General features: G+C 47.1%; 1 protein-coding gene across 2 annotated transcripts in view; it reads right to left on the reverse strand.

The window, feature by feature from the left end:
- BIN2 (bridging integrator 2) overlaps nucleotides 1-4,165 on the reverse strand; it is a 420,497-nt gene extending 416,332 nt beyond the window's left edge. For both annotated transcript variants that reach the window (XM_086965898.1, XM_086965889.1), the window contains exon 1: nucleotides 4,042-4,165. In XM_086965898.1, coding sequence (XP_086822024.1) covers nucleotides 4,042-4,119 — 78 coding nt within the window. In that variant the 5' untranslated portion in view covers nucleotides 4,120-4,165. The remainder of the gene's footprint in view (nucleotides 1-4,041) is intronic.
- Nucleotides 4,166-10,840: the final 6,675 nt, after the last annotated feature.

Consider the following 10,840-nt stretch of genomic DNA (forward strand, 5'->3'; position numbering starts at 1 on the left):
TTGCGAATTCTTTTCAAAAAGCACTTTTTTAAAATTCTAAAGGTGCCATATGACGCTCATACATGCCCTTAGGGCATGTATGTGCGCCATATGCGTACACATATCAAATTCAGGGGTGCAGCAGGGTGTCCTTAAGACACCCTTGCACCCTTGAAATTATTCTCAATTTGCGATTAGCTAATTGCTAATCGCAAATTGAGTATAATTTTACATTCATTCCTATGGGCCTCCTGGCCCATAGAAATGAATGGGAAATTATTCCTTAATTGCGATTAGCAATTTGCTAATCGCAATTAAGGAATGCTAAGGAATCGCTAATAAATAGCGAAATTCTACATACATACCATTTTGCACTTCTCAAATAGCGATTCCTTAACAATCGCTATTTGAGAAGTGCAAAATGGTATCTTGATACATCTGCCCCTAGACTTTTAAAAAATAGAATTACCAGCGTAGGGATAGAATGGAGTACTTTTAGTGACCACAATCCCCTTGTATTAGAGTTGCTTTATTTGGTGGGTCCCAGAATGAGACATCAAGGCACAATCATTGAGAAGGTAACGGATTAGGGTAGGAGATTGAGGTGGTCCAAAATAGACGGGGAAACCTTCTATAAATCTTTGATGGACTCTGGAAAATCTGCCATTGAGGACTGTTTAGATATGGGTGTACAAGGTCCTCGGTTACTTGAAGCATTTGGCCAGATCGCTGAGCTGATAGATGGTCTGTTAAAAACTAGGGCGCCCATAAGGAACCATTGTAACCCACGATGGTTTGATCGAGATTGCTCAAAGGCCTTAAGGGAGCTTAAAAGCAGCCTCAAAAATAAACCAAGGGATATCCATCAAATTGCTATGAGCAGGAACAAATATAAGAGGGAGACCAAGAGGAGGAAATTACCCCTACAGGGTGAAGCGTGGGCAGACTTAAGAGAAGCGGGGGAAAACAGGGACATGTCAGAATTCTGGAGAATCATTAACCGACCACATTTCCAGGAAAACAAAGTCCCGGAGATAGGATCAAACATTCTACCAGATCAGTGGGTTTCCCACTATAAGGGGCTGTATAATCACGAGGCAGGAATAATTGAAGAGTATGCAGGGAGCTCACATCAGGGCACACCGGTAGTTTTTTCCATTAAGGAGATTACTGTTGGAATAGAGGGTTTGACGAAAAATAAAGCCCCTGGCCCAGACGGGATCCCCCCTGATTTGTTTTTGAGCTGTGTAGAACTGTGGGACCCCATAATGACTAGGGTTATAAATACTGCCATTACTTGTGGTTTGCCGCCCTCATGGTCAAAGGCCATAATCGTCCCTATTTTTAAGAAGGATAATAGGGGCGATCCCCAGTGTTATCGCCCGATTTCCTTGATCGACGTGTCTGCCAAACTCCTGGGAAGGGGGATCCTCAACCGACTGTCTGAGTGGACCGAGGAAAATAACATCATTTCGGACACTCAGTATGGATTCAGGACGGGGAGGTCCACAAGTGACCAATGTTTGAACCTCTATATGCTGACTACCAAATACACCAAGACCAGCAATGAAGCCATCTATATGGGGTTCATGGACTTGGCAGCGGCATTCGATCACGTGAATAGGGAGAAACTCTGAGTAATGATGCCCCTTATGGGGATTGAGGTTGGCCTAATTAATATCTTAAGGGAACTCCATAGTGACACCTCTGCAAAAGTCCGCTTCAATAGGGAGGGCGGGTTGACTGATTCATTTCCCTGTAGAAGTGGGGTACGGCAAGGCTGCATTCTTGCCCCATTTTTATTTTCACTCTATATAAATAACCTGGAGCAGTTCCTGTTAAATTTAAGGACAGATTGTCAAAGGGTGGGGTCGCGTCCTATCCCCGTTTTACTCTATGCAGATGACGCAGTCCTGCTCGCACGTACGCCCAGGAGCCTAAGGATTTTGATTGATGGATTTGTCAAGTTTATGGGTTCTTTAGATCTCTTTGTTAATCTGGGTAAATCATATGTGTTGTTGGCTGGTAATAAACCATGCTCCAAATCCACGTACATGATAGGAAGCCACAAAATAGAAGAGGTCAAAACATTTTCCTATCTAGGTTTACTTTTTGATGGGTCTCTACAATTTAATTCCCTGGTTGAGGAGCGTTGTTGTAAAATGATTGCTACTAATGGTGCTATTGCAAGTTATGGGAGGAGGGTAGGTAGATGGTGCCCCGAACAGGTGATGAACCTGTACAGCTCCATATGCTGCTCCAAAGTGATCTACGGGGCAGAGGTATGGGGCTTTGCTAACACTGCGAAAATTCAGTGGGAAGAAAATAAATATTTAAGAACCATCCTGAAAGCCCCCCCAAGCACCGCTGGCACCATAGCTCACAGGGAACTAGGGAGGCCATACTTAGAAGACCTGGTAGAACTTAGACCTATAGTGCCCTGGTTAAAAATTTGGTCTAACCCCGAGGCGTCTCTGAGCAGGGAAATTTTAAATGATTCCCTAGGAAGAGACAAATGTATGAGAATCCCATGGCTCAATTACGTAAAGAGTACCTTAGAGGCTCTTGGCTACTGGAATCTCTTTACTGATCCGGTAGCAATTGTACCCCAGCACAAAGTGATAGTAAAAAAAGCTTTTTTAGCCCAAAAAGCATCACAGAGAGCTGAGGTTGAAGGGTCCAAAAAGACTGCGAGGGCTCATAACCTGGTTAAGAGCACCGAGGGAATGGAGCCATACTTGTACCTCATGCATAACGCTCAGGACAGATTTCTGATGTGCTGTTTTAGACTTAACTTATTACCGTATTTATTGGCATCACCAGGAGGGTTTTTAACTACAATTGAGCAGAAGGGAACCTGCGGCTGCGACAATACATCTCCGCAGGATTCCATTCACTTTGTATTATTGTGCCCCTTTTATTCAATGACCAGGCGTAGATTTTTGGTAAACATTTTAAAACAAGCCAATTTGAAACATGCTCGAGAGGCCTTAATCTATTTACAGCAAGCATCTGACCCTTTAACATTGTGTTGTATAATGAATTTTATTAAAGTGGCGGTCCGATTAAGGGTAAACAGAGGAGAGGAATGATTTCCAAAACTGTTATTATATCTTTTAAAGTGTCTCATTTCTCCTTCTCCTTTTTTTAACATGTATAAAAAAAACTATTATAATTAGGATTCTGATAAAGATTTAATGAATTTTTTAATTGTTGTATATATGTATGTGCTTTTATGGTGATTTTTAATCATCGAATAAAGAATCCTTGAATTGAATACTTGAGTGTTAATTTTGTAAGTATACTTTATATCATGTTCACAATTAGGATTTTGTCATTAAAAAATATCTATTAATGTTTTAGTTCATAAATATTTTTTACTACCAAAACCACACACACACACACGCACACTGCACATCAGTGAAAATAAATGTGGCCCAATAAAGCATTCCATTGTGATCGAATGTACAAACACATAAACATTCACAGATTTACTACTCCATTACAAATGTCCAAATCCAATGCAGGTTTTATTTTGAATTCACTCTGCAGGGGAAGATATTTCTGCCGATGCTCATAATGCCTATTTATTAAGATTTTATTTTGCTAAAAGGCGTCGCCACATAGTGCCGTGATTTTGGGAAAGTATATACCATTTGCAAACGAAAAAGAAGAGTCGCATAAACAACAGAGCTAGATTCTCTGAGATTTCTATGCCATTTATATTTGCCATTTGTGTGAACAGTCAGTCGCATCTGGGCTAACAGTCATGGCCGCTCCTCACCTCAATGATAGTACATAGAATATTAGTCTCGTGGTGCATCTGTCTGTCTATATGCCTGTTGGTTAAAGCCTATGGGATTAGCACAGTATCTGACTGGATCCTCAAATGCAGTGGAACGCTGTGCCGTTTTTATTCCACAAGAACATAAACAAATCTTATCAACCAGAAATGCAAAGATAATTAAAAACAAGAAAAAGACGAGTGGCTGAGCGTATCACTGTAGGCCTGTTACATCCCTAACAGCTTCACAACAACATCCATAACATCAATTTCGGTACCTTCTCCTGGGCACGACTGAAGCGCTTCTGCATGTTCTTTGCAAAAAGCCCAGCTCCACCTGGCTTCCCCTCCGCCATGGCTGCAGTTTGTACTTCTGATGAACAGTCCAGAAGTGTAGTTTTGTTTTCTTTTGACACTTCTCTGTGGTTTCCAAAAGTTCAGTCAATTAAGGAAGTGAGACGTGTCAAGTTCCTCCCAGGACGCATTGCATCCGCTTGCACATCAGATTACAGAGGGGTTGGTAGGCTTATGTTTTTGGTTGATTCTTTCCCTTCTGCAGTCGCTGCATCACCCTACTAGTTGAAAGAGCAGCTGTTTGGGCAACACTCACTCTGCTCCAAGTGATAATCCTCGTGTTTTCTGTTGCATTTCTGTCAGACCTAGTAGGCGCTTTGTGCCGTCTTCCTTTGCCCTATCCTTATTCTGTTTACCCTCAAATGCCAGAAAGGTTACCTCATCCTCCCCTTCCTATTGGCAGATGCCACAACTAATATACCACACCATCTTGATTGTGGCGCTGGTTAGTGAATGTGCTGACATTAATTGAGAGACCTGTAGTTGGAGGGCTAAGCAGTTGTGCACAACATGCTCAACAGAGTTATCCTTCACTGCAACAAAGCATAAAGCCCGCCCTTGTCCAATGGCTTGCTCTTCACATTTCCTTTGCAGCGACAGACAGTGGATTAAATGGCAGCTCACTATGTGAAACCCAGACATTGGTCCTAATCTCTTTCTATTGCCTTTCCCTGCGTACCACACACAGGTGCTCCTGCCGAGGGGGCTCACAGAAGAAGCTGGAATACCAAAGATGTGACCCTAGCCCTACCCCTACCATATGTAGTGAGCCAACCGGCCACATGACATCATGGCCACGCAGCACGCACCCCGAGGGCTGGGCGCAGTCCAAGGGGATAAATAAAGGGCGCGTGGCCGCTCGGGGTCAGAGTGTGCCAGAACCTTAGTGCCAACATCGGTCCAGACCCCCAGCCCTCCCACAACAATTACTGAATAACAGACACAACACAATTGTTTGGTGGAGAAAGTTGTTGCAGTTTTATTTGCATAACAATATGCCAATATGTTGGGTTATCTTACGGGCGATCCATGGGCAGGCAGCCCCTCACCACCTGCCCACCAGATGAGCCATAAACCCCAGTAGTATTATTTATTTATTTATTTATTTTTGTAATTTGTACAGCGCGAACAATTGCCCGTAGGCGTCTCGGCGCTAGAAACTGTGCATGTATTCCCAAAGGCTGAGCCAGTAACTATTCTTGATCAAACAGCCAGGTCTTTATTTTTCTGCGGAATTGCATCAAGGACAGGCTGTCTTTGATAGATGCTGGCAGGGAATTCCATAATCTGGGAGCTGCCACTAGGAAGCGTCTATCGCCCCAGTTGACTGTTTTTGTTCACAGAATTTGCAGGAGTTTAAGGTTGTTGGATCGGAGCGATCTTGTGGAAGACTGGAACCTGAGTTGGGATTTCAGGAAGTGCGGACCATAGTTGTGCAATGCTTTATAGACTATGCACAGCGCTTTAAACTTGATCCTGTTCAGAATCTTGAGCCAATGCAGGTCCCTTATTGTCTCAGAGATTGGTGAGAACTTCGGGGTTCCAGACAGGAGACGGGCTGCAGCATTCTGGATGGTCTGCATTTTGTTGGTCACTCTTGCTTGGGCGTTGATGAATAAGCCGTTACAGTAGTCAAGAGATGACAACACGAGGGCGCCTACCAGCGTCTTACCTGCCGTGGTTGGTAAGAACTGCATGATTTTCTTGATCAGCCTGAGTTTATGGTGGGCAGTGGCTGCTATGTTGTTTGAGTGGGCCATAAAATTTAGTTTATCGTCAAAAGTCACCCCTAGATTTCTGACGGTGGGGACAGGTTTAGGTGGAGTTCCGTGCGTAGGGGGCCACCAGGTAGTTGACCAACCGGGATCAAGATGTCCAAATATGACGACCTCAGTTTTTTCAGAGTTTAGTTTTAGGCAATTGGAGGCCATCCACTCTCCGATCGCCCGCATGCCCTCTTGGAAGTTTTCTGCTACCTTTTCTCCATTCCCGTTGATGGCCAACACAAGCTGCGTATCATCTGCGTATGAGGTAAGGCTCATCCCATGGGCCTTGATGACAGAGGCCAGGTCCGACACATAGATATTGAATAGTGTCGGACTGAGGGATGAGCCTTGGGGTACCCCACACGGTAGTGACAGCTTGTCTGATTGAAAGGGCCCCAATGTGACCACCTGTGATCTCCCCGCCAGGAAGGAGGAAAGCAGATTTTTAGCCATGTGGCGGATGCCCAAGTTTTCGGCACGGTCGACCAAGATCTTGTGGTCGACCGTGTCGAAGGCTGCAGACAGATCGAGCAATACCAGTATTGCTGTACCTCCCTGGTCCCGGATCACTCTTATGTCCTCTGTTGCTTTTATTAAGGCAGTCTTGGTTCCCTGGTACTTGCGGAAGCCAAATTGGGTGTTGTCCAATAATTGGTGTTTCTCTATGAACTCTGAGAATTGTATGTTCATAGCCTTTTCCGCTACCTTAGCTAGAAAAGGTAGACTGGCCATGGGGCAGTGGTTTTTTAGTTGGTCCTTGTCCAGATTTGCTTTCTTAAGTAGGGGTTTGACCAAAGTGTTCTTCAGGGAGTCCGGGTATATCCCTGTTCTGAACATTGTATTGCAGATTGAGACAATGTCGGGGGCTAGATAGTTCATGATCGGACGAATGACTTTAAGAGGACAGGGATCTAATGCTGAGCCTGATTTAATAGTGGCCGTTATTTCCTTAACCGTGGGGTATTGTCAAATTGGGGGAAGGGCTAGCCCCTCCCACCGGCGGACCTCCAGTCCACCCCTTACTGATGCCCCTCCCCGTTCCTGGGGGTGGAGAGTTGCAGGCAACCCCCGGTTGTTCAGGTCCACAACCGCCCGTAGGACTAACGGGGTGCCGTCGCTCCTCCAGGATTCCCACGCGAGGACCTCCCTGGGGACAATTGGCTTTCGCACCCTTACTGTGCTCCTGTAGAGGGTACCCTTCTGTACCTTACAGCCTTTGGATCGCCCTGTAACTCCGCCTGCAACACAAAGCAAAGTGATATTAGATGAAGCTCCCCCACTCTGCTGCTCGACCGCCGGGTTCGCGGTAGGGAGGGTAAACAGCGTTCGGGCAGCTCCGGCTAGGCAGGAGGAGGGGGGACTGTCCTCCTTCGTCGGCGACCAGGAGCCAAAGAGGGCGCTTGGAGGATGGCCCAGATACAAATACCTCAGCTTGCCCATCCCTCGCCGGACGTGACGTCACACGGGGACCCACCCAGGTCCCCAAGACTAAAATGCTGACTGGTGTCTGTGCCATTGTGTGGCACTAAGGATGGACGCCTTCTTAGGGCCCCCTGGGGTGGCCTGGGGCAGCCTGGCATAGTGCCAACATCGGCCCAGACCCCCAGCCCTCCCACAACAATTACTGAATAACAGACACAACACAATTGTTTGGTGGAGAAAGTTGTTGCAGTTTTATTTGCATAACAATATGCCAACATGTTGGGTTATCTTAGGGGCGATCCAGGGGCAGGCAGCCCCTCGTCACCTGCCCACCTGATGAGCCATAAGCCCCAGTGGTATTAACCGCAGGGTATTGTCAAATTGGGGGAAGGGCTAGCCCCTCCCACCGGCGGACCTCCAGTCCACCCCTTACTCACGCCCCTCCCCGTTACTGGGGGGCGGAGAGGTCCACAGCCGCCTGTAGGACTAATGGTGCGCCGTCGCTCCTCCAGGATCCCCACACGAGGACCTCCCTGGGGATAATTGGCTTTCGCACCCTTACTGTGCTCCTGTAGATAGCCTTTGGATCACCCTGTAACTCCGCCATGGCTCTGGGTGTGGCACCCCCCGCCCCAGAGCCCCCCACCTTATACTGTCCTTTCACTAACAACCTGCTGCTACCAATGCCTCTGCCAAATCTAGCAGGAATAGGCCCATCCCCACTTTGGATAGGTGGAAGCCATCGTCTTCAAAGCACCCTGTGCATTTCGCATGTAGCAACCCATGCCTGACAAAATCAAATCCTCTTTGCCCTGTGAATTTGCGCATCGCGCTTTTCACATGCCTGCGCGACGTCTCCATGGCATCCCCTGAACGTGCGCCCCGCCAAAACAGCCTTGGCGTAATTTCGGACCACCATATCTCTCAGGCCCCTAGCATGTTGCTCAATTCGCACAAAGTGCCCCTCATCATGTGCAGCAGGTCTCTGCACCCTAGGTGAACCAAATCATCACCACCTAGGTGTATTACTAATGAATCAGGAGGTGATTCCCCCCGCCTAGTCTCTGAAAAATCTTATTCTTCAAGCTATTCCAATGCATGTCGGTTGTTCCCAGCCAAATTATCTTTTTTGCTGAGAACCCGTGCTACCATTTTCTGCTATCAGCCCACTGAGATACCCTCAGGATTCTGGAATCTCCCGTCACCCAGACCGTTTTACCTGGTAAATAAAGATGCAGAAACCAAAATCCCCTATCAGTTCTGCTGCTCCACAGGACTGTGAACTGTATCATTAATGTCCCTGAACCTCTCAACTATCACTGTAAGCTGTGCTCTGGAGATGTCACTATTAGTGCTCCATCCCCTCCATTCCAGCACTGTCAAGTCCAATCGCACCCTCCTGGGAATGGCTCACTCGCGCCCCCTGCACAAAGAAAGGCCTATTTATGTGTAGCCCATAACCTTGCACTTATTCCCGAAAGTGTATCAGGGTTCTGTTGAAACATAGTTTGCTTGACTGCCGAGTGCACATTGGTCCGTCCCGGATATGATTTTCTCTACTCCGTTTCCGGCTGCCAAGCTGCTGACCTTGCCCGCCCCAAAACTGGCCGAACTAAAAGAGGCTATAGTGCTATCCATATAAGCAGCTTCTGTTGGTAATGATAGCCCCATACAGAACTGGTAAACTAGATGCTGTACTATATCATTTACACATGGCGCAGCACCCCTTGGCCCATCACATCAACTTTACAAACCCAGGAGCAAGCCTGAGCTGGCTACCCCAGGTCCATGCTGCACGCGCCTTACTCTAAGGAGCTCTACCCAACGGAGCATACGTCCCACAGAACTGACCCATTTGTATCCCACAGCACTGTGTCAAAAGAAGTGAACCAGGCCCCCTTACGGCTAAAAGGATGCCCTGGGCCGAAGGCAATTGTCCCTCATGATCTTGGCGGGCCCTAGCCGTGCTTACGGAAGTCCCGACTTGACAATACCGTTGTCCCTGACCACCTGGACAGGCCCTCTCCCCTGCTGTGTGCAAACCCTATAGTGTGACACAAGTACTCACCTTCAGATACGTTCTGGAGAAGACCCCTGGGCACCCCCCTAATGAAAACCATACCAGTCTTCTGCCCATCTACCCTTGTGGTTACCCCTCCTGTCACCTATGAGCTGAGACCAGCAGTTGGATAAGGTACTTGAGCACACCTGCGGCTGATATGTAAGGGGGCATGGTAATTGCACAACCGCTACACTTAACACTGCTTCTACTCTCCCCTACAAGAAGTCAGAACCGGGTTCTCACCTAGCCCCCCAAGAGCACTTAACCAGGAACAGCATTCAGGCTCCGAGCCCGGAGCACCCCTGGCCATCCCTGTTTCCGTTCCCACCTTTCCTTCTCAGAGTGGTGCCTGTGTACTTGATCCGGTTGTCCTGAAATTAGAAAACAGGTTACACTCCAATCCTAGAAGTGATGACCCAGAACCCCACACACTGGCCCCAGTGTGTTATTCCCCTGCTCCTGCTCTGCTAGGCGTGGTTTGACCATTATAGAACGAAACCCGTGCATTTCTGGAAGAAATAACAAATCCATGAAAACAACCCCTAACCAGTATTGACAGGTAAGCCTATTGCTCGCTTGATTGCCAGGATCAGAGACCCTTACTTGCACACCAGTTGCTGTACAAAAGAACACATTCCCTTATTGTACATGGGATGCATGATATGCCCAGATACACCAGTTGTTTAAAAGAAAACGCATTTCATTTTTGTCACAGTGAATGCATGATTTGCCCACACTCTGCCACTGCTTACAGAGAGAACACCCCAATTATTGACCAGTAAAACAACAAATTGCCCAGCCGCATCAGTTGTTTTTACAAGATATAACATCCAACTATAGCACAGGGGCTACCTACTATGCACAGACTCACCAGTTAACTACCAATGTAATATATCCATGGGGTGTAACCTGCGCGCCCCACAACAGGGACAGTAATGACACCTGGGGAGAACCTGGGAATCCCAGACCCTAGCACACTGCCCCCAGTGTGCTATGACCCTTCTACCTGTTGCTAGTTCAGGTGGCCCCCCCATGTGAGTAGGGCGGTTCTCCAGCGTGGTTCCTGCATTTGAGACATAAAACATCCATTAGAAGCCATGCCCCCCTCATATACCAAATGGATTCTCTGCAATGAGACAGGGTCCATCAATGCCCCCACGCTACCAAGGCCAAGCCTGTTTGTCGGTTACGAGAACTAGTTTGCTAACTCGATCGCCAGGATCAGAGTCCCGTACTAGCGCACCAGTTGCTATACAAAATAACACATTCCATTATTGCACATGGGCAGCATGATATGCCCAGACACATCACATGTGTAAAAGAAAACGCATTTCAATTTTGTCACAGGGCATGCATGATTTGCCCACAGTCTCCCACAGGGTACCAACAGAACACCCCAATTATTGCCCAGTAAATCAACAAATTGCCCAGGTTCATCCGATGTTTTACAAGAGAAAACATCCAATTATTGTA

The sequence above is a fragment of the Lissotriton vulgaris genome, chromosome 1_1 (genome assembly GCF_964263255.1).
Source record: "Lissotriton vulgaris chromosome 1_1, aLisVul1.2, whole genome shotgun sequence".
Taxonomy (NCBI): domain Eukaryota; kingdom Metazoa; phylum Chordata; class Amphibia; order Caudata; family Salamandridae; genus Lissotriton; species Lissotriton vulgaris.